General features: G+C 50.2%; 1 protein-coding gene across 9 annotated transcripts in view; it reads right to left on the bottom strand.

Annotated features, from left to right (window-relative positions):
* Window positions 1–1335: 1335 nt before the first annotated feature.
* Window positions 1336–25214, bottom strand: part of LOC109904626 (mitogen-activated protein kinase kinase kinase kinase 5) — a 141441-nt gene continuing 117562 nt past the window's right edge. For 7 of the 9 annotated variants that reach the window (XM_031787702.1, XM_031787706.1, XM_031787701.1 and 4 more), the window contains 5 exons: window positions 23397–23465; window positions 22188–22280; window positions 18965–19035; window positions 8459–8514; window positions 1336–4167 (listed from right to left, as the gene is read on the bottom strand). In XM_031787702.1, coding sequence (XP_031643562.1) covers window positions 4080–4167; window positions 8459–8514; window positions 18965–19035; window positions 22188–22280; window positions 23397–23465 — 377 coding nt within the window. In that variant the 3' untranslated portion in view covers window positions 1336–4079. The remainder of the gene's footprint in view (window positions 4168–8458; window positions 8515–18964; window positions 19036–22187; window positions 22281–23396; window positions 23466–25214) is intronic. The other 2 variants (XM_031787705.1, XM_031787704.1) reach the window with 2 other exon arrangements.

A 25214-nucleotide genomic window follows, 5' to 3' on the forward strand; every position in this document is an offset into this window, starting at 1 on the left:
ACAGTTCACCCTCTCTCTGCTTAAAGGGGACAGTTTCACCCTCTCTCTGCTTAAAGGGGACAGTTCACCCTCTCTCTGCTTAAAGGGGACAGTTCACCCTCTCTCTGCTTAAAGGGGACAGTTCACCCTCTCTCTCTCTGCTTAAAGGGGACAGTTCACCCTCTCTCTGCTTAAAGGGGACAGTTCACCCTCTCTCTCTCTGCTTAAAGGGGACAGTTCACCCTCTCTCTCTCTGCTTAAAGGGGACAGTTCACCCTCTCTCTCTCTGCTTAAAGGGGACAGTTCACCCTCTCTCTCTCTGCTTAAAGGGGACAGTTCACCCTCTCTCTGCTTAAAGGGGACAGTTCACCCTCTCTCTGCTTAAAGGGGACAGTTCACCCTCTCTCTCTCTGCTTAAAGGGGACAGTTCACCCTCTCTCTCTCTGCTTAAAGGGGACAGTTCACCCTCTCTCTCTCTGCTTAAAGGGGACAGTTCACCCTCTCTCTCTCTGCTTAAAGGGGACAGTTCACCCTCTCTCTGCTTAAAGGGGACAGTTCACCCTCTCTCTCTCTCTCTCTGCTTAAAGGGGACAGTTCACCCTCTCTCTCTCTGCTTAAAGGGGACAGTTCACCCTCTCTCTGCTTAAAGGGGACAGTTCACCCTCTCTCTCTCTGCTTAAAGGGGACAGTTCACCCTCTCTCTCTCTGCTTAAAGGGGACAGTTCACCCTCTCTCTGCTTAAAGGGGACAGTTCACCCTCTCTCTCTCTGCTTAAAGGGGACAGTTCACCCTCTCTCTCTCTGCTTAAAGGGGACAGTTCACCCTCTCTCTCTCTGCTTAAAGGGGACAGTTCACCCTCTCTCTGCTTAAAGGGGACAGTTCACCCTCTCTCTCTCTGCTTAAAGGGGACAGTTCACCCTCTCTCTCTCTGCTTAAAGGGGACAGTTCACCCTCTCTCTCTCTGCTTAAAGGGGACAGTTCACCCTCTCTCTCTCTGCTTAAAGGGGACAGTTCACCCTCTCTCTGCTTAAAGGGGACAGTTCACCCTCTCTCTGCTTAAAGGGGACAGTTCACCCTCTCTCTGCTTAAAGGGGACAGTTCACCCTCTCTCTGCTTAAAGGGGACAGTTCACCCTCTCTCTGCTTAAAGGGGACAGTTCACCCTCTCTCTCTCTGCTTAAAGGGGACAGTTCACCCTCTCTCTGCTTAAAGGGGACAGTTCACCCTCTCTCTGCTTAAAGGGGACAGTTCACACTTTCAAAGTTCTCTTATTTCAACTTGAACAACCTTTATCTCGTTTCATCCTAAAAGGTTTTATCATGTGTCTGCTATTAACATCAGTCCGACAGTGACATCATGCCATGTAAAACCCCTTTATACACCTTTAAATCTGGCAGTCATCCTTGGGTTAAATTTCCTTTATAACCTGGTGGGTTTCATGCGTGATGAAACCGTAGCCATTCCTGACATTGAATCCCTTGACTGTAACCAAGACATTAGTTGTGATGACCTCCTAACCATAGATAGGATTTGACCAGAGCCCCAGGGAAGTGTTCCATTTGGGACGAAGATGACATCAGATGTCTATGAAGTAAATCAACGATGCAAGGCAGATTGACCAACTGTCAAAACGTTTGGATGAAACGACAACACCTCAAGTGTATTGAAAATGATATACAAACTGAACTCTCTCTCACGGCTAGTAAATCCAACATACCCGAATATAGCTTCGAGATTAATAAATAAAGTTTAAACGATTTTCTTTGGGAACCATTCTATAATTAGTTAAACTAGAGCTGGAAAATCAACCAACTAGTCAAGGCTCAGCGTTAGCAAGCCGCACTATCGTCCTAGACCAGAGCTAATCGGCAACCAGACCTGTGACAAAAAGATACAACACTCCCATTTCCTACCAGACCTAAATATCTGAATTATTATAGTAGTCGTTTTCAGTAACCCCTCTAGATATTGTCTTGTCATATTGCAGTATTTCAGCTGATATGTAACAGGTTGAGAGAAGAAGTGGAGGCTCCAGAGTAAGACTGTCCATAGGTCTGAACCTTTCCTGCCTACATTCTGCTTCACCAGTCCAGTCGATCAGTTTTTAGCCCATTCTGAGCAGAGGACTCAGGCCTGGAGAGGTGGTGAACGGGGCTGGAGAAGGAGGTGAACGGGGCTGGAGAGATTGTGAACGGGGCTGGAGAAGAGAGGTGGTGAACGGGGCTGGAGAAGAGAGGTGGTGAACGGGGCTGGAGAAGAGAGGTGGTGAACGGGGCTGGAGAAGAGAGGTGGTGAACGGGGCTGGAGAAGAGAGGTGGTGAACGGGGCTGGAAAAGAGCGGTGGTGAACGGGGCTGGAGTGGGTGAACGGGGCTGGAGAGGGTGAATGGGGCTAGAAAAGAGAGGTGGTGAATGGGGCTGGAGAGGAGAGGAGGTGAACGGGACTGTCAAAAGTAGTTCACTATAACAACCCTCGTCTGACATGTTTGTTTCACTGGACAGAGAGGCTGAGTGAAGGGTTATTGGTGATCAGAGAGGCTGAGTGAAGGGTTATTGGTGATCAGAGAGGCTGAGTGAAGGGTTACTGGTGATCAGAGGCTGAGTGAATGGTTATTGGTGATCAGAGAGGCTGAGTGAATGGTTATTGGTGATCAGAGAGGCTGATTGAAGGGTTACTGGTGATCAGAGGCTGAGTGAATGGTTATTGGTGATCAGAGAGGCTAAGTGAAGGGTTACTGGTAATCAGAGGCTGAGTGAAGGGTTATTGGTGATCAGAGAGGCTGAGTGAAGGGTTACTGGTGATCAGAGAGGCTGAGTGAAGGGTTATGGTGATCGAAGAGGCTGAGTGAAGGGTTATTGGTGATCAGAGAGGCTGAGTGAAGGGTTACTGGTGATCAGAGAGGCTGAGTGTAGGGTTACCGGTGATCAGAGAGGCTGAGCCAGACAGGGCTACCCGTCTTTGGGCCAGACAGCTTTAGCAACTGTTCTCAGTAACAGGGACAGGGCTGGGGTCAGGGCTAGTAACTGTTCTCAGTAACAGGGCTGGGGTCAGGGATAGTAACTGTTCTCAGTAACAGGGCTGGGGTCAGGGCTAGTAACTGTTCTCAGTAACAGGGCTGGGGTCAGGGCTACTAACTGTTCTCAGTAACAGGGACAGGGCTGGGGTCAGGGCTAGTAACTGTTCTCAGTAACAGGGTCAGGGCTAGTAATTGTTCTCAGTAACAGGGCTGGGTTCAGGGCTAGTAACTGTTCTCAGTAACAGGGCTGGGGTCAGGGCTAGTAACTGTTCTCCGTAACAGGGCTGGGGTCAGGGCTAGTAACTGTTCTCAGTAACAGGGACAGGGCTGGGGTAAGGGCTAGTAACTGTTCTCAGTAACAGGGCTGGGGTCAGGGCTAGTAACTGTTCTCAGTAACAGGGTCAGGGCTAGTAACTGTTCTCAGTAACAGGGCTGGGGTCAGGGCTAGTAACTGTTCTCAGTAACAACAGGGCTGGGGTCAGGGCTAGTAACTGTTCTCAGTAACAACAGGGCTGGGGTCAGGGCTAGTAACTATTCTCAGTAACAGGGTCAGGGCTGGGGTCAGGGCTACTAACTGTTCTCAGTAACAGGGCTGGGGTCAGGGCTACTAACTGTTCTCAGTAACAGGGACAGGGCTGGGGTCAGGGCTAGTAACTGTTCTCAGTAACAGGGCTGGGGTCAGGGCTAGTAACTGTTCTCAGTAACAGGGCTGGGGTCAGGGCTAGTAACTGTTCTCAGTAACAGGGTCAGGGCTAGTAATTGTTCTCAGTAACAGGGCTGGGGTCAGGGCTAGTAACTGTTCTCAGTAACAGGGCTGGGGTCAGGGCTAGTAACTGTTCTCAGTAACAGGGCTGGGGTCAGGGCTAGTAACTGTTCTCAGTAACAGGGCTGGGGTCAGGGCTAGTAACTGTTCTCAGTAACAGGGTCAGGGCTAGTAATTGTTCTCAGTAACAGGGCTGGGGTCAGGGCTAGTAACTGTTCTCAGTAACAGGGCTGGGGTCAGGGCAAGTAACTGTTCTCAGTAACGGGGACAGGGATGGGGTCAGGGATACTAACTGTTCTCAGTAACAGGGCTGGGGTCAGGGCTAGTAACTGTTCTCATGTCCGGCCAGGATGTAGAGGTTGCTGAGGGCTGTGGGGTTGTCAGTGGGCCGGCTCTCCAGAACCACCACCCTGTCAGAGAGAGATGTCAGTTAGCAGCAGCACATCAGTAACACATTAACACTGCAGGTTATAGCTGCCAGCCAGGTCCAATTTATACAATAGAATTGATAGAATATAATGAATAGAGTCAGAGAGAGTAGCAGGCAGAAAGATAAGAGGACTGGCTACATTTTAAAATGTCACTAAGTTAATATGACACTACAGATCATGAGATGAGATGAGGTAGGTGCCATCCATCCAGCAGCGTGACAGATGAGATGAGATAGGTGCCATCCTTCGGTCAGCGTGACAGATGAGATGAGGTAGGTGCCATCCTTCCAGCAGCGTGACAGATGAGTAGAGATAGGTGCCATCCTTCCAGAAGCGTGACAGATGAGATGAGGTAGGTGCCATCCTTCCAGCAGCGTGACAGATGAGATGAGGTAGGTGCCATCCTTCCAGCAGCGTGACAGATGAGATGAGATAGGTGCCATCCTTTGGTCAGCGTGACAGATGAGATGAGGTAGGTGCCATCCTTCCAGCAGAGTGACAGATGAGATGAGGTAGGTGCCATCCTTCCAGCAGAGTGACAGATGAGATGAGGTAGGTGCCATCCTTCCAGCAGAGTGACAGATGAGTAGAGATAGGTGCCATCCTTTGGTCAGGGTGACAGATGAGATGAGAGGGGTGTCTCTGCCCACAGAGGGCACAGTCCAAGACCATAGCGTCTGATCCATCAGATGGAATTACAGAGGATCAGAGAGACACTCCAACCAGGCTGGCGTGGCAGTGCCCAGGTGCCAGTCTGAATAAAACATGCAGGTTGGTAGAGCAGAGGCTGTTGCAGGGGATAGGAATGGTGCTGGGCTCCTGCCCTCCAGGGGTCTCCTGCCCTCCAGGGGGTCTCCTGCCCTCCAGGGGGCTCCTGCCCTCCAGGGGTCTCCTGCCCTCCAGGGGGTCTCCTGCCCTCCAGGGGTCTCCTGCCCTCCAGGGGGTCTCATGCCCTCCAGGGGGCTCCTGCCCTCCAGGGGGTCTCATGCCCTCCAGGGGGCTCCTGCCCTCCAGGGGTCTCCTGCCCTCCAGGCCAAAAGGTCTCCTGCCCTCCAGGGGTCTCCTGCCCTCCAGGGGTAGGAGACCCCACATGTATAATACCTCACATGTATAATATGTGGAGGTTTTCAAGCCTCTTCTGATAACGTTGAGATTACAATTACTTTTCCCACTCAGGATCTTATCATACTGAATGATCAAAGACTGTTGATTTGATCTGAGGCACCTGCCTCGTCATAGGAATGGAAGCAAACCGGGAGAAAGAGATGGAATCTCTCTGTAGAGAGGTCTGAAGAGGACTCTGAAGAGGAGTTGGATGTTTGGTGGTTTCCAGGCAATGAACAATGAGATCCTGTGCAAGGACACTGGAGATAACGGCTAGCTACCAGCCCTGACCTCTACGGCTTAAGAGGTCGAGAGGAAATGTAGAGAGAATATATAGAGATGTATAAATATATAGAGATGAGAGGAAATAAGGGAGATAAAAAAGCAATGGATATGAGAGAAGGGGGGAGAGGGAGATAAGATGGATATGAGAGAAGGGGGGAGAGGGAGATAAGATGGATATGAGAGAAGGGGGGAGAGGGAGATAAGATGGATATGAGAGAAGGGGGGAGAGGGAGATAAGATGGATATGAGAGAAAGGGGGGAGAGGGATATATGAGAGAAAGGGGGGGAGGGAGATATGAGAGAAAGGGGGGGAGAGGGATATATGAGAGAAAGGGGGGGAGAGGGATATATGAGAGAAAGGGGGGAGAGGGAGATAAGATGGATATGAGAGAAAGGGGGGAGAGGGAGATAAGATGGATATGAGAGAAAGGGGGGGAGAGGGATATATGAGAGAAAGGGGGAGAGGGATATATGAGAGAAAGGGGGAGAGAGGGATATATGAGAGAAAGGGGGAGAGAGGGATATATGAGAGAAAGGGGGAGAGAGGGATATATGAGAGAAAGGGGGGAGAGGGAGATAAGATGGATATGAGAGAAAGGGGGGGAGAGGGATATATGAGAGAGAGGGGGGGGGAGATAAGATGGATATGAGAGAAAGGGGGGAGAGGGAGATAAGATGGATATGAGAGAAAGGGGGGGAGAGGGATATATGAGAGAAAGGGGGAGAGAGGGATATATGAGAGAAAGGGGGAGAGAGGGATATATGAGAGAAAGGGGAGAGGGATATATGAGAGAAAGGGGGAGAGGGAGATAAGGTGGATATGAGAGAAAGGGGGGAGAGGGATATATGAGAGAAAGGGGGAGAGAGGGATATATGAGAGAAAGGGGGAGAGAGGGATATATGAGAGAAAGGGGGAGAGGGATATATGAGAGAAAGGGGGAGAGGGATATATGAGAGAAAGGGGGAGAGAGGGATATATGAGAGAAAGGGGGAGAGAGGGATATATGAGAGAAAGGGGGAGAGAGGGATATATGAGAGAAAGGGGGAGAGAGGGGATATATGAGAGAAAGGGGGAGAGAGGGATATATGAGAGAAAGGGGGAGAGAGGGATATATGAGAGAAAGGGGGGAGAGAGGGATATATGAGAGAAAGGGGGAGAGAGGGATATATGAGAGAAAGGGGGAGAGGGATATATGAGAGAAAGGGGGAGAGGGATATATGAGAGAAAGGGGGAGAGGGATATATGAGAGAAAGGGGGAGAGAGGGATATATGAGAGAAAGGGGGAGAGAGGGATATATGAGAGAAAGGGGGAGAGAGGGATATATGAGAGAAAGGGGGAGAGAGGGATATATGAGAGAAAGGGGGAGAGAGGGATATATGAGAGAAAGGGGGAGAGAGGGATATATGAGAGAAAGGGGGAGAGAGGGATATATGAGAGAAAGGGGGAGAGGGATATATGAGAGAAAGGGGGAGAGGGATATATGAGAGAAAGGGGGAGAGGGATATATGAGAGAAAGGGGGAGAGGGATATATGAGAGAAAGGGGAGAGAGGGATATATGAGAGAAAGGGGGAGAGAGGGATATATGAGAGAAAGGGGGAGAGGGAGATAAGATGGATATGAGAGAAAGGGGGAGAGAGGGATATATGAGAGAAAGGGGGGAGAGAGGGATATATGAGAGAAAGGGGGAGAGGGAGATAAGATGGATATGAGAGAAAGGGGGAGAGAGGGATATATGAGAGAAAGGGGGAGAGGGATATATGAGAGAAAGGGGGAGAGAGGGATATATGAGAGAAAGGGGGAGAGAGGGATATATGAGAGAAAGGGGGAGAGAGGGATATATGAGAGAAAGGGGGAGAGGGATATATGAGAGAAAGGGGGAGAGGGATATATGAGAGAAAGGGGGAGAGGGATATATGAGAGAAAGGGGGAGAGGGAGATAAGATGGATATGAGAGAAAGGGGGGAGAGGGAGATAAGATGGATATGAGAGAAAGGGGGAGCGAGGGATATATGAGAGAAAGGGGGAGAGAGGGATATATGAGAGAAAGGGGGAGAGAGGGATATATGAGAGAAAGGGGGAGAGGGAGACAAGATGGATATGAGAGAAGGGGGAGAGGGAGATAAGATGGATATGAGAGAAAGGGGGGGAGAGGGATATATGAGAGAAAGGGGGAGAGGGAGACAAGATGGATATGAGAGAAGGGGGAGAGGGATATAAGATGGATATGAGAAAAAGGGGGGGGAGAGAGAAGATGGATATGAGAGAAAGGGGGGAGAGGGAGATAAGATGGATATGAGAGAAAGGGGGGGAGAGGGAGATAAGATGGATATGAGAGAAAGGGGGGGGAGAGATATGAGAGAAGGGGGAGAGGGATATATGAGAGAAAGGGGGAGAGAGATATGAGAGAAGGGGGGAGAGGGATATATGAGAGAAAGGGGGGAGAGGGATATATGAGAGAAGGGGGGAGGGAGGGAGATAAGATGGATATGAGAGAAAGGGGGAGAGGGAGATAAGATGGATATGAGAGAAAGGGGGGAGAGGGAGATAAGATGGATATGAGAGAAAGGGGGGAGAGGGATATATGAGAGAAAGGGGGGAGAGGGATATATGAGAGAAAGGGGGGGAGAGGGAGATAAGATGGATATGAGAGAAAGGGGGGAGAGGGAGATAAGGTGGATATGAGAGAAAGGGGGGAAGAGGGATATATGAGAGAGAGGGGGGGAGAGGGAGATAAGATGGATATGAGAGAAAGGGGGGAGAGAGAGGGAGAAAAGGAGAGCTAAAGAGGGGGGGGGGACATAAGAGACGACGGGTAAGAGAGGACAGGAAGAAGAGTGACGAGTTAAAGACAGAGAGAATCACTTCCATCACCACCCACCTGTCAGATCCTAGGAGGCGGAAGACTCTGCTGGGATCAGAAATCTCCTGGGTGACCTGCACATGAATGAACATGGTAACATACACAGTATTCCACACAGGGAATTGTTGAGGAACTACATTGAAAAATCCCATCTGTACCCAAAGTTACAGCCAGACTGCTACACTTTACACAGGAGAAAGAACCTTTTCATTTCCATGCTTAATATGGAAATCCACACCGTCACCCCAGTAGACCCGCACCGTCACCCCAGTAGACCCGCACCGTCACCCCAGTAGACCCGCACCGTCACCCCAGTAGACCCCACACCGTCACGCCAGTAGACCCCGCACCGTCACCCCAGTAGACCCACACCGTCACGCCAGTAGACCCCACACCGTCACCCCAGTAGACCCACACCGTCACCCCAGTAGACCCACACCGTCACCACACCGTCACCACAGCAGACCCACACCGTCACCCCAGTTGACCCTGCACCGTCACCATACATCGTCACCCCAGTAGACCCACACGGTCACCACAGTAGACCCACACCGTTACCATACACAGTCACCCCAGTAGACATGCACCGTCACCCCAGTAGACCCACACCTTCACCCCAGTAGACACACACCGTCACCACAGTAGACTCCATACCATCACCCCAGTAGACCCACACGGTCACCACAGTAGACCCACACCGTCACCATGCACCATCACCCCAGTAGACACACACCGGCACCACAGTAGACTCCATACCATCACCCCAGTAGACCCACACCCTCACAGTGCACCGTCACCCCAGTAGACACACACCGTCACCACAGCAGACCCCACACCGTCACCACAGCAGACCCACACCGTCACCACAGCAGACCCGCACCGTCACCACAGCAGACCCACACCGTCACCACGCACCGTCACCACAGTAGACCCGCACCATCACCAGAGTAGACCCCATACCGTCACCCCAGTGGACCCACACCGTCACCACGCACCGTCACCACAGCAGACCCACACCGTCACCACAGCAGACCCCACACCGTCACCACGCACCGTCACCACAGCAGATCATGCACCATCACCACAGCAGACCCCACACTGTCACCACAGCAGACCCACACCGTCACCACAGCAGACCCACACCGTCACCACGCACCGTCACCACAGCAGACCCCGCACCGTCACCACAGCAGACCCACACCGTCACCACAGCAGACCCCGCACCGTCACCACATCAGACCCCACACCGTCACCACAGCAGACCCACACCGTCACCACAGCAGACCCACACCGTCACCACGCACTGTCACCACAGTAGACCCCACACCGTCACCACAGCAGACCCACACCGTCACCACGCACCGTCACCACAGCAGACCCCGCACCGTCACCACAGCAGACCCACACCGTCACCACAGCAGACCCGCACCGTCACCACAGCAGACCCCACACCATCACCACAGCAGACCCACACTGTCACCACAGCAGACCCCACATCGTCACCACAGCAGACCCCACACCGTCACCACAGCAGACCCCACACCGTCACCACAGTAGACCCACACCATCACCACAGCAGACCCACACCGTCTCCACAGCATACCCACACCGTCACCACACCGTCACCAAGGCAGACCCCGCACCGTCACCAAATCAGACCCCACACCGTCACCACAGCAGACCCACACCGTCACCACAGCAGACCCACACCGTCACCACACACTGTCACCACAGTAGACCCGCACCATCACCAGAGTAGACCCCATACCGTCACCCCAGTAGACCCACACCGTCACCACGCACCGTCACCACAGCAGACCCACACCGTCACCACAGCAGACCCCACACCGTCACCACAGCAGACCCCACACCGTCACCACGCACCGTCACCACAGCAGATCATGCACCATCACCACAGCAGACCCCGCACCGTCACCACAGCAGACCCCACACAGTCACCACAGCAGACCCCACACGTCACCACGCACCATCACCACAGCAGACCCCGCACCGTCACCACATCAGACCCCACACCGTCACCACAGCAGACCCCACACCGTCACCACAGCAGACCCCACACCGTCACCACAGCAGACCCCACACCGTCACCACAGTAGACCCACACCGTCACCACAGCAGACCCACACCGTCACCACAGCAGACCCACACCGTCACCACAGCAGACCCCGCACCGTCACCACATCAGACCCCACACCGTCACCACAGCAGACCCACACCGTCACCATGCACTGTCACCACAGTAGACCCGCACCATCACCAGAGTAGACCCCATACCGTCACCCCAGTAGACCCACACCGTCACCACAGCAGACCCACACCGTCACCACAGCAGACCCACACCGTCACCACAGCAGACCCACACCGTCACCACAGCAGACCCCGCACCGTCACCACATCAGACCCCACACCGTCACCACAGCAGACCCACACCGTCACCATGCACTGTCACCACAGTAGACCCGCACCATCACCAGAGTAGACCCCATACCGTCACCCCAGTAGACCCACACCGTCACCACAGCAGACCCACACCGTCACCACAGCAGACCCCACACCGTCACCACAGCAGACCCCACACCGTCACCACAGCAGACCCCACACAGTCACCACGCACCGTCACCACAGCAGATCATGCACCATCACCACAGCAGACCCCGCACCGTCACCAAAGCAGAACCACACCGTCACCACAGCAGACCCACACCGTCACCACGCACTGTCACCACAGTAGACCCGCACCATCACCAGAGTAGACCCCATACCGTCACCCCAGTAGACCCACACCGTCACCACGCACCGTCACCACAGCAGACCCACACCGTCACCACAGCAGACCCCACACCGTCACCACGCACCGTCACCCCAGCAGATCATGCACCATCACCACAGCAGACCCCACACTGTCACCACAGCAGACCCCACACCGTCACCACAGCAGACCCACACCGTCACCACGCACCGTCACCACAGCAGACCCCGCACCGTCACCACAGCAGACCCACACCGTCACCACAGCAGACCCCGCACCGTCACCACATCAGACCCCACACCGTCACCACAGCAGACCCACACCGTCACCACAGCATACCCACACCGTCACCACAGCAGACCCACACCGTCACCACGCACTGTCACCACAGTAGACCCGCACCATCACCAGAGTAGACCCCATACCGTCACCCCAGTAGAACCACACCGTCACCACAGCAGACCCACACCGTCACCACAGCAGACCCCACACCGTCACCACACACACCGTCACCACGCACCGTCACCACAGCAGACCCACACCGTCACCACAGCAGACCCCACACCTTCACCACGCACCGTCACCACAGCAGATCATGCACCATCACCACAGCAGACCCCGCACCGTCACCACAGCAGACCCCACACCGTCACCACAGCAGACCCCACACCGTCACCACAGCAGACCACGCACCGTCACCACAGCAGACCCATCACCGTCACCACATCAGACCCCACACCGTCACCACAGCAGACCCCACACCGTCACCACAGCAGACCCACACCGTCACCACAGCAGACCCCGCACCGTCACCACAGCAGACCCACACCGTCACCACAGCAGACCCGCACCGTCACCACAGCAGACCCCACACCGTCACCACAGCAGACCCACACCGTCACCACAGCAGACCCCACACCGTCACCACAGCAGACCCCACACCGTCACCACAGCAGACCCCACACCGTCACCACAGTAGACCCACACCATCACCACAGCAGACCCACACCGTCTCCACAGCATACCCACACCGCCACCACAGCAGACCCCGCACCGTCACCAAATCAGACCCCACACCGTCACCACAGCAGACCCACACCGTCACCACAGCAGACCCACACCGTCACCACGCACTGTCACCACAGTAGACCCGCACCATCACCAGAGTAGACCCCATACCGTCACCCCAGTAGACCCACACCGTCACCACGCACCGTCACCACAGCAGACCCACACCGTCACCACAGCAGACCCCACACCGTCACCACAGCAGACCCCACACCGTCACCACAGCAGACCCACACCGTCACCATGCACTGTCACCACAGTAGACCCGCACCATCACCAGAGTAGACCCCATACCGTCACCCCAGTAGACCCACACCGTCACCACAGCAGACCCACACCGTCACCACAGCAGACCCACACCGTCACCACAGCAGACCCCGCACCGTCACCACATCAGACCCCACACCGTCACCACAGCAGACCCACACCGTCACCATGCACTGTCACCACAGTAGACCCGCACCATCACCAGAGTAGACCCCATACCGTCACCCCAGTAGACCCACACCGTCACCACAGCAGACCCACACCGTCACCACAGCAGACCCCACACCGTCACCACAGCAGACCCCACACCGTCACCACAGCAGACCCCACACAGTCACCACGCACCGTCACCACAGCAGATCATGCACCATCACCACAGCAGACCCCGCACCGTCACCAAAGCAGACCCACACCGTCACCACAGCAGACCCACACCGTCACCACGCACTGTCACCACAGTAGACCCGCACCATCACCAGAGTAGACCCCATACCGTCACCCCAGTAGACCCACACCGTCACCACGCACCGTCACCACAGCAGACCCACACCGTCACCACAGCATACCCACACCGTCACCACAGCAGACCCACACCGTCACCACGCACTGTCACCACAGTAGACCCGCACCATCACCAGAGTAGACCCCATACCGTCACCCCAGTAGAACCACACCGTCACCACAGCAGACCCACACCGTCACCACAGCAGACCCCACACCGTCACCACACACACCGTCACCACGCACCGTCACCACAGCAGACCCCCACCGTCACCACAGCAGACCCCACACCTTCACCACGCACCGTCACCACAGCAGATCATGCACCATCACCACAGCAGACCCCGCACCGTCACCACAGCAGACCCCACACCGTCACCACAGCAGACCCCACACCGTCACCACAGCAGACCACGCACCGTCACCACAGCAGACCCATCACCGTCACCACATCAGACCCCACACCGTCACCACAGCAGACCCCACACCGTCACCACAGCAGACCCACACCGTCACCACAGCAGACCCCGCACCGTCACCACAGCAGACCCACACCGTCACCACAGCAGACCCGCACCGTCACCACAGCAGACCCCACACCGTCACCACAGCAGACCCACACCGTCACCACAGCAGACCCCACAGCGTCACCACAGCAGACCCCACACCGTCACCACAGCAGACCCCACACCGTCACCACAGTAGACCCACACCATCACCACAGCAGACCCACACCGTCTCCACAGCATACCCACACCGCCACCACAGCAGACCCCGCACCGTCACCAAATCAGACCCCACACCGTCACCACAGCAGACCCACACCGTCACCACAGCAGACCCACACCGTCACCACGCACTGTCACCACAGTAGACCCGCACCATCACCAGAGTAGACCCCATACCGTCACCCCAGTAGACCCACACCGTCACCACAGCAGACCCACACCGTCACCACAGCAGACCCCACACCGTCACCACAGCAGACCCCACACCGTCACCACGCACCGTCACCACAGCAGATCATGCACCATCACCACAGCAGACCCCGCACCGTCACCACAGCAGACCCCACACAGTCACCACACCGTCACCACGCACCATCACCACAGCAGACCCCGCACCGTCACCACATCAGACCCCACACCGTCACCACAGCAGACCCACACCGTCACCACATCAGACCCCACACCGTCACCACAGCAGACCCCACACCGTCACCACAGCAGACCCACACCATCACCACAGCAGACCCACACCGTCACCACAGCAGACCCACACCGTCACCACAGCAGACCCACACCGTCACCACAGCAGACCCACACCGTCACCACAGCAGACCCACACCGTCACCATGCACTGTCACCACAGTAGACCCGCACCATCACCAGAGTAGACCCCATACCGTCACCCCAGTAGACCCACACCGTCACCACAGCAGACCCACACCGTCACCACAGCAGACCCCACACCATCACCACAGCAGACCCCACACCGTCACCACAGTAGACCCACACCATCACCACAGCAGACCCACACCGTCTCCACAGCATACCCACACCGTCACCACAGCAGACCCCGCACCGTCACCACATCAGACCCCACACCGTCACCACAGCAGACCCACACCGTCACCACGCACTGTCACCACAGTAGACCCGCACCATCACCAGAGTAGACCCCATACCGTCACCCCAGTAGACCCACACCGTCACCACGCACCGTCACCACAGCAGACCCACACCGTCACCACAGCAGACCCCACACCGTCACCACAGCAGACCCCACACCGTCACCACGCACCGTCACCACAGCAGATCATGCACCATCACCACAGCAGACCCCACACAGTCACCACAGCAGACCCCGCACCGTCACCACAGCTTTAAAGTAGTACTTAAGTCGTTTTTTGGGGATATCTGTACTTTACTATTTATATGTTTGACAACTTTTACTTCCCCACATTCCTAAAGAAAATAATGTACTTTTTACTCCATACATTTTCCCTGACACCTAAAAGTACTCATTACATTTTGACAGTCAAATGGTCCAATTTAGTCACTTATCAAGAGAACATCCCTGGTCATTCCTACTGCCTCTGATCTGGAGGACTCACTAAACAGAGAACATCCCTGGTCATCCCTACTGCCTCTGATCTGGAGGACTCACTAAACAGAGAACATCCCTGGTCATCCCTACTGCCTCTGATCTGGATGACTCACTAAACAGAGAACATCCCTGGTCCTCCCTACTGCCTCTGATCTGGAGGACTCACTAAACAGAGAACATCCCTGGTCATCCCTACTGCCTCTGATCTGGAGGACTCACTAAACAGAGAACATCCCTGGTCATCCCTACTTCCTCTGATCTGGAGGACTCACTAAACAGAGAACATCCCTGGTCATCCCTACTTCCTCTGATCTCGAGGACTCACTAAACAGAGAACATCCCTGGTCATCCCTACTGCCTCTGATCTGGAGGACTCACTAAACAGAGAACATCCCTGGTCATCCCTACTGCCTCTGATCTGGAGGACTCACTAAACAGAGAACATCCCTGGTCATCCCTACTGCCTCTGATCTGGAGGACTCACTAAACAGAGAACATCCCTGGTCATCCCTACTGCCTCTGATCTGGAGGACTCACTAAACAGAGAACATCCCTGGTCCTCCCTACTGCCTCTGATCTGGAGGACTCACTAAACAGAGAACATCCCTGGTCCTCCCTACTGCCTCTGATCTGGAGGACTCACTAAACAGAGAACATCCCTGGTCATCCCTACTTCCTCTGATCTGGAGGACTCACTAAACAGAGAACATCCCTGGTCATCCCTACTGCCTCTGATCTGGAGGACTCACTAAACAGAGAACATCCCTGGTCATCCCTACTGCCTCTGATCTGGAGGACTCACTAAACAGAGAACATCCCTGGTCATCCCTACTGCCTCTGATCTGGAGGACTCACTAAACAGAGAACATCCCTGGTCATCCCTACTGCCTCTGATCTGGAGGACTCACTAAACAGAGAACATCCCTGGTCAACCCTACTGCCTCTGATCTGGATGACTCACTAAACAGAGAACATCCCTGGTCATCCCTACTGCCTCTGATCTGGAGGACTCATTAAACAGAGAACATCCCTGGTCATCCCTACTGCCTCTGATCTGGAGGACTCACTAAACAGAGAACATCCCTGGTCCTCCCTACTGCCTCTGATCTGGAGGACTCACTAAACAGAGAACATCCCTGGTCATCCCTACTGCCTCTGATCTGGAGGACTCACTAAACAGAGAACATCCCTGGTCATCCCTACTTCCTCTGATCTGGAGGACTCACTAAACAGAGAACATCCCTGGTCATCCCTACTTCCTCTGATCTCGAGGACTCACTAAACAGAGAACATCCCTGGTCATCCCTACTGCCTCTGATCTGGAGGACTCACTAAACAGAGAACATCCCTGGTCATCCCTACTGCCTCTGATCTGGAGGACTCACTAAACAGAGAACATCCCTGGTCATCCCTACTGCCTCTGATCTGGAGGACTCACTAAACAGAGAACATCCCTGGTCATCCCTACTGCCTCTGATCTGGAGGACTCACTAAACAGAGAACATCCCTGGTCCTCCCTACTGCCTCTGATCTGGAGGACTCACTAAACAGAGAACATCCCTGGTCCTCCCTACTGCCTCTGATCTGGAGGACTCACTAAACAGAGAACATCCCTGGTCATCCCTACTTCCTCTGATCTGGAGGACTCACTAAACAGAGAACATCCCTGGTCATCCCTACTGCCTCTGATCTGGAGGACTCACTAAACAGAGAACATCCCTGGTCCTCCCTACTGCCTCTGATCTGGAGGACTCACTAAACAGAGAACATCCCTGGTCATCCCTACTGCCTCTGATCTGGAGGACTCACTAAACAGAGAACATCCCTGGTCATCCCTACTGCCTCTGATCTGGATGACTCACTAAACAGAGAACATCCCTGGTCATCCCTACTGCCTCTGATCTGGGAGGACTCATTAAACAGAGAACATCCCTGGTCATCCCTACTGCCTCTGATCTGGAGGACTCACTAAACAGAGAACATCCCTGGTCATCCCTACTGCCTCTGATCTGGAGGACTCACTAAACAGAGAACATCCCTGGTCATCCCTACATCCTCTGATCTGGAGGACTCACTAAACAGAGAACATCCCTGGTCCTCCCTACTGCCTCTGATCTGGAGGACTCATTAAACAGAGAACATCCCTGGTCATCCCTACTGCCTCTGATCTGGAGGACTCACTAAACAGAGAACATTCCTGGTCATCCCTACTGCCTCTGATCTGGAGGACTCACTAAACAGAGAACATCCCTGGTCATCCCTACATCCTCTGATCTGGAGGACTCACTAAACAGAGAACATCCCTGGTCATCCCTACTGCCTCTGATCTGGTGGACTCACTAAACAGAGAACATCCCTGGTCATCCCTACTGCCTCTGATCTGGAGGACTCACTAAACAGAGAACATCCCTGGTCATCCCTACTGCCTCTGATCTGGAGGACTCACTAAACAGAGAACATCCCTGGTCATCCCTACTGCCTCTGATCTGGAGGACTCACTAAACAGAGAACATCCCTGGTCATCCCTACTGCCTCTGATCTGGAGGACTCACTAAACAGAGAACATCCCTGGTCCTCCCTACTGCCTCTGATCTGGAGGACTCACTAAACAGAGAACATCCCTGGTCATCCCTACTTCCTCTGATCTGGAGGACTCACTAAACAGAGAACATCCCTGGTCATCCCTACATCCTCTGATCTGGAGGACTCACTAAACAGAGAACATCCCTGGTCATCCCTACATCCTCTGATCTGGAGGACTCACTAAACAGAGAACATCCCTGGTCATCCCTACTGCCTCTGATCTGGAGGACTCACTAAACAGAGAACATCCCTGGTCCTCCCTACTGCCTCTGATCTGGAGGACTCACTAAACAGAGAACATCCCTGGTCCTCCCTACTGCCTCTGATCTGGAGGACTCACTAAACAGAGAACATCCCTGGTCATCCCTACTGCCTCTGATCTGGAGGACTCACTAAACAGAGAACATCCCTGGTCATCCCTACTTCCTCTGATCTGGAGGACTCACTAAACAGAGAACATCCCTGGTCATCCCTACTGCCTCTGATCTGGTGGACTCACTAAACAGAGAACATCCCTGGTCATCCCTACATCCTCTGATCTGGAGGACTCACTAAACAGAGAACATCCCTGGTCATCCCTACATCCTCTGATCTGGAGGACTCACTAAACAGAGAACATCCCTGGTCATCCCTACTGCCTCTGATCTGGAGGACTCATAAAACACAAATGCTTCGTTTGGAAATGATATCCGAGTGTTGGAGTGTGGCCCTGCGCTCCGTCAATAAATAATAATTAAAAAACCATTTACTTTGGATAATTAAATATATTTAAAACCAAATACTTTGACTTTTACTCAAGTAGTATTTTACTGGGTGACTTTTACTCAAGTAGTATTTTACTGGGTGACTTTTACTCAAGTAGTATTTTACTGGGTGACTTTTACTCAAGTAGTATTTTACTGGGTGACTTTTACTCAAGTAGTATTTTACTGGGTGACTTTTACTCAAGTAGTATTTTACTGGGTGACTTTTACTCAAGTAGTATTTTACTGGGTGACTTTTACTCAAGTAGTATTTTACTGGGTGACTTTTACTCAAGTAGTATTTTACTGGGTGACTTTTACTTGAGTCATTTTCTATTAAGGTATCTTTACTTTTACTCAAGTATGACAGTTGGGTACTTTCTCCACCACGGCTGTATATTATGGACATTTTCTGAAATGACAACGCAAAAATAGAAAGAAATAATAGTTAGAGTCTGGTTGTGTTACTACGGTAACACCTACCTCGTTGGATTTGAAGCTCTTTCCCTGCATGCCGTGCTTCCAGAAGGCCAGAACACTGTCCTGAAGGCACACTGGAGCAGGAGGAGAGGAGGGTAGAGGGACGTCAGTCAAGACAGGAAGGATATCAAGCATTGGTCTTTTCATTTACATTATATTTTGATCATTTAGCAGGCACTCTTATCAAGAGTATCAGTCAGTGTATTCAACTCGGTAGTAAAACAACCACAAATAAACCTTTCCTTGATAAAGCAGAAATCATATACATTATTACACTGTTACTATACATATGCATTATAACACTGTTACTATACATATGCTATAACACTGTTACTATACATATGCATTATAACACTGTTACTATACATATGCTATAACACTGTTACTATACATATGCTATAACACTGTTACTATACATATGCTATAACACTGTTACTATACATATGCTATAACACTGTTACTATACATATGCTATAACACTGTTACTATACATATGTTATAACACTGTTACTATACATATGCTATAACACTGTTACTATACATATGCTATAACACTGTTACTATACATATGCTATAACACTGTTACTATACATATGTTATAACACTGTTACTATACATATGCTATAACACTGTTACTATACATATGCTATAACACTGTTACTATACATATGCTATAACACTGTTACTATACATATGCTATAACACTGTTACTATACATATGCTATAACACAGTTACTATACATATGCTATAACACTGTTACTATACATATGCTATAACACTGTTACTATACATATGCTATAACACAGTTACTATACATATGCTATAACACTGTTACTATACATATGCTATAACACTGTTACTATACATATGCTATAACACAGTTACTATACATATGCTATAACACAGTTACTATACATATGCTATAACACTGTTACTATACATATGCTATAACACTGTTACTATACATATGCTATAACACTGTTACTATACATATGCTATAACACTGTTACTATACATATGCTATAACACTGTTACTATACATATGCTATAACACTGTTACTATACATATGCTATAACACTGTTACTATACATATGCTATAACACTGTTACTATACATATGCTATAACACTGTTACTATACACCAGGGATCATCATCAAATGATTCAGCCGTGGGTCAATTTCTTCTGGAACGGATGGTCAAGGGGTCGGAACATAATTACAAATAATTACATAATTAATTAACTACATAATTATTTAATTTGTAGACAGAAAATTGACCACAAGAAACCCAAACAGATGTGTTTGATAAAAAATAAATAAAAATAAATTCAAATCTGGCTTCCATTTGTATATGATCACGTGTTGCACATTTTGGGGACTATTCAGAGGACGAAACTTTCCGTGGGAATTAACGTGAATATATGGGAATTAATGGAAAAATATGCAAATTAATATTAATACAATTTAAATGGAGACAGAAACATAAACCTTACCTTATCATAAGTAGACATATTTGCAAATTATTAAAATCTTCCAATATAAATTTTTAAAAAACAATTTAGTTACGAATTGAACTTTAATTAAATGAGTTGACTCTTCACATGGGATGATTTCATTGAACAACAAAAGGGAAAATTGAATGATCCATCACATCTCCCAAAACATTTTCAACATACAGTTGACAAATTGACAAACACCTTAGCCAAATACATTTAAACTCAGTTTTTCACCATTCCTGACATTTAATCAGACTAAAAATTCCCTGTTTTAGGTCAGTCAGGATCACCACTTTATTTGAAGAATGTGAAATGTCAGAATAATAGTAGAGAGAATGATTTAGTTTAGCTTTTTATTTCTTTCATCACATTCCCAGTGGGTCAGAAGTTTACATACACTCAATTAGTATTTGGTAGCGTTGCCTCATCGGAGATGACTGCAAATACAGTCTGCTTTCTCTATGATTTGCTTGACCTTCACTTGAACTCGGCACCCAGCAAATGAGTAGATAAAGCATGTCTGGTTGGAGGGGTGTATGCTGGGAAAAGAATATTCAGAAATCTCTTCCAATACACATTGCCTGTGAGCGTCAGAGGTGAACCAGTTGCATACACCGCTCGAGCAAGACCTTCATCAGCATTTCTCGGACTACGTTCCTCCATTGAGAGAAAAAAACGTCTGATTCCAGGAGGACCATGAGCTGTTGCTATCGATAAGGTGTCTGATTCATAATTTACACCTCGAATAGAAGTAGAGGAACTTAAGTCAGAGGTTGCTTGTTGTGAGGGCTGAGGGAACTTTATGCACTTGGCCAGATGATTCCGCAAGAATGCACTGTGGATGCAGAGGGTTGGAATTCCATTGAATTGGGGAAGTTTAACCAAAATATACCCACAAGACCTAGAATTGCCTTATGTGTGTCCCGCAAAAAAAGTTCACCGTTATAAGCTAACTTTTTTGATGAATTTAAGCAACATTCCCAGGCTCAACTTCCAATGGAAAATGTCCGGAAATTTCCAGGAAAGTTTCCGACCCTAATCTCTCTATTATACGTGGGAATAGTCGGGAACAGATATCTTAATTTCAAATAACTTGGAGCTGATTTCCTGGTGTTTTTACAGGTCTTCTATGTCCAACATTGAAAATTCAACACACAAAAATAAAGTTGGGGAACGTTATAACACTTCCTGTACACGTTATAACACTTCCTGTACACGTTATAACACTTCCTGTACACGTTATAACACTTCCTGTACACGTTATAACACTTCCTGTACACGTTATAACACTTCCTGTACACGGTATAACACTTCCTGTACACGGTATAACACTTCCTGTACACATTATAACACTTCCTGTACACATTATAACACTTCCTGTACACGTTATAACACTTCCTGTACACGTTATAACACTTCCTGTACACGTTATAACACTTCCTATACACGTTATAACACTTCCTGTAGACGTTATAACACTTCCTGTAGACGTTATAACACTTCCTATACACGTTATAACACTTCCTATACACGTTATAACACTTCCTGTAGACGTTATAACACTTCCTGTACACGTTATAACACTTCCTATACACGTCATAACACTTCCTATACACGTTATAACACTTCCTGTAGACGTTATAACACTTCCTATACACGTTATAACACTTCCTATACACGTTATTACAATGGATGTACAATAGAAGGTGAATAAGAGAGCACATCTTACCAACGGATCCAATGGTGAAGTCAAAGCTGAGCTCCGAGGCTAGCTTCTTGTTGGACTTCAGTCTTCCCTGGAGGTTAACGATCTTGAGATTTTCTAGAAGAGGAAGAGAATCCTTTAGAATAGTGGGTTGGATAAAAGCAGACATTCACAGTATATCACAAAAGTGAGTACACCCCTCACATTTTTGTAAATATTTGAGTATATATTTTCATGTGACAACACTGAAGAAATGACACTTTGCTACAATGTAAAGTGGTGAGTGTACAGCTTGTAAAATGGCTAATTGGGCCCGATTTGGACATTTTCACTTAGGGGTGTACTCACTTTTGTTGCCAGCGGTTTAGACATTAATGGCTGTGTGTGGAGTTATTTTGAGGGAACAGCAAATTTACACTGTTATACAAGCTGTACACTCACTACTTTACATTGTAGCAAAGTGTCATTTCTTCAGTGTTGTCACATGAAAAGATATACTCCAATATTTACAAAAAATGTGAGGGGTGTGTACTCACTTTTGTGATATACTGTGTATGAGCAGGGAAAACTTTTCTCAGGGCAGTGCAGGACAACAGTTAAGACTGGGGGAGGGGGGCAGTGCACTACTTTAAACCAGAGCCCTACGGTGACCAGAAAACTATGGTCTCTGGTCAAAAGTAGTGCACTGCACAGGGAATAGGGGTGCCATTTGGAACACATCTTAGGATAGGGGCGGCAGGGTAGCCTAGTGGTTAGAGTGTAGAGGTGGCAGGGTAGCCTAGTGGTTAGAGTGTAGAGGTGGCAGGGTAGCCTAGTGGTTAGAGTGTAGAGGTGGCAGGGTAGCCTAGTGGTTAGAGTGTAGAGGTGGCAGGGTAGCCTAGTGGTTAGAGTGTAGAGGTGGCAGGTAGCCTAGTGGTTAGAGTGTAGAGGTGGCAGGTAGCCTAGTGGTTAGACTGTAGAGGTGGCAGGTTGCCTAGTGGTTAGAGAGTTGGACTAGTAACCGGAAGGTTGCAAGTTCAAACCCCCGAGCCGACAAGGTACAAATCTGTCGTTCTGCCCCTGAACAAGGCAGTTAACCCCACTGTTCCTAGGCCGTTATTGAAAATAAGAATTTGTTCTTAACTGACTTGCCTGGTTAAATAAAGGTAAAAAAAAAATAATAATAATAATAATAATAATATTGAGTGCAGGTCAAGAGGTCATCATCTCTATGGGTTCAGAGGTCATACTTACTGTCCAGGCACACTAGCAAGGTGTCCCTCTCCAGCTGGGTCACATGGATGGCGTCCACTGCTCGACCAGCTAGGGGGAAGAAATATAGAACGGTCACCGTGGAGATATCCCTCCTGGCATCCAATAGAAACGGTTTGTTTCAATATGCAAATACCAGTGACGGGTCGGTGCCCTCCCTCTTAAAAGGCACCGACCGTCACTGGTATTTGCATATTGAAACAAACCGTTTCTATTGGATGCCAGGAGGGATATCTCCACGGTGACAGGTCTATTGGATGACTTGTTGTTCGTATTCCATTCATCCGGTTCAATGTTAACATGGATAGGTTTAGGCTGGTGTAGCCTAGTCATTTAGCATAGTGCCTTTTAAGAGGGAGGGCACCGACCCGTCACTGGTATTTGCATATTGAAACAAACCGTTTCTATTGGATGACTTGTTATTCGTATTCCATTCACCCAGTTCAATGTTAACATGGATAGGTTTAGGCTGGTGTAGCCTACAGTCATAGTCAGATCAGGACCTAACATAAGGATAACTCAGGAGTATGCTATTCTGTTCCTTCTGAAATAAGACTACATTTTCACATTATCATGTTTCTTTAGACCTGTCTAAAATAAATAATGGATTCATTGTGACGGTGTAGACTATATTACATGGATTTATTATACTGTTTAAACTGTAGATGTTCCAAAGGTCTGCATCAGTGGCTGGTAAGATGTGTGTGGAAGCCAGGAGATGCTAAACGTTAATTAACGGTCGATCACCGTGAGACCGGCAGTTATTTGCTTGACAATCACCAGCTGACAAAATGTCATGACGACCACAGTTCTGAGTGTCAATACCAATACGTTGAAGTCATGACGACCACAGCCCTAGTTGAGGTTGATTGTTTCTCCATGTAGAGCAGGGGGTAGGCTGGTCCTGGAGTGCCGTAGTTCTTGATTTTACTGACCTTGAAGACCAGGTGTGTTGAATTGAATCAATGTCTGACCTGATCAATTAGCTCAGTTGGTCAGGTGTGGTGCCTCGTTGGGGACAACTCCTGCAGGACCTGTGGCTCTCCAGGAACAGGGTTGTGGTGATGTGCGGGTAAGATGTTTTTTCACTATATGACGGTGGAAAGCCCCCTGACTATATGACGGTGGAAAGCCCCCTGACTATATGACGGTGGAAAGCCCCCTGACTATATGACGATGAAAAGCACCCCGACTATATGACGATGAAAAGCCCCCCGACTGACTATATGACAGTGGAAAGCCCCCTGACTATATGACAGTGGAAAGCCCCCTGACTATATGACGATGGAAAGCCCCCTGACTATATGACGGTGGAAAGCCCCCTGACTATATGACGGTGGAAAGCCCCCCGACTGACTATATGACAGTGGAAAGCCCCCTGACTATATGACAGTGGAAAGCCCCCTGACTATATGACGATGGAAAGCCCCCTGACTATATGACGGTGGAAAGCCCCCTGACTATATGACGGTGGAAAGCCCCCTGGCTATATGACGGTGGAAAGCCCCCTGGCTATATGACGATGAAAAGCCCCCTGACTGACTATATGACAGTGGAAAGCCCCCTGACTATATGACGGTGAAAATCCCCCTGACTATATGACGGTGGAAAGCCCCCTGACTATATGACGATGAAAAGCCCCCGACTATATGACGGTGAAAAGCCCCCTGACTATATGACGATGGAAAGCCCCCTGACTATATGACGGTGGAAAGCCCCCTGACTATATGACGGTGGAAAGCCCCCTGGCTATATGACGGTGGAAAGCCCCCTGGCTATATGACGATGAAAAGCCCCCTG

This window comes from Oncorhynchus kisutch, linkage group LG14, assembly GCF_002021735.2.
Source record: "Oncorhynchus kisutch isolate 150728-3 linkage group LG14, Okis_V2, whole genome shotgun sequence".
Classification (NCBI taxonomy): Eukaryota; Metazoa; Chordata; class Actinopteri; order Salmoniformes; family Salmonidae; genus Oncorhynchus; species Oncorhynchus kisutch.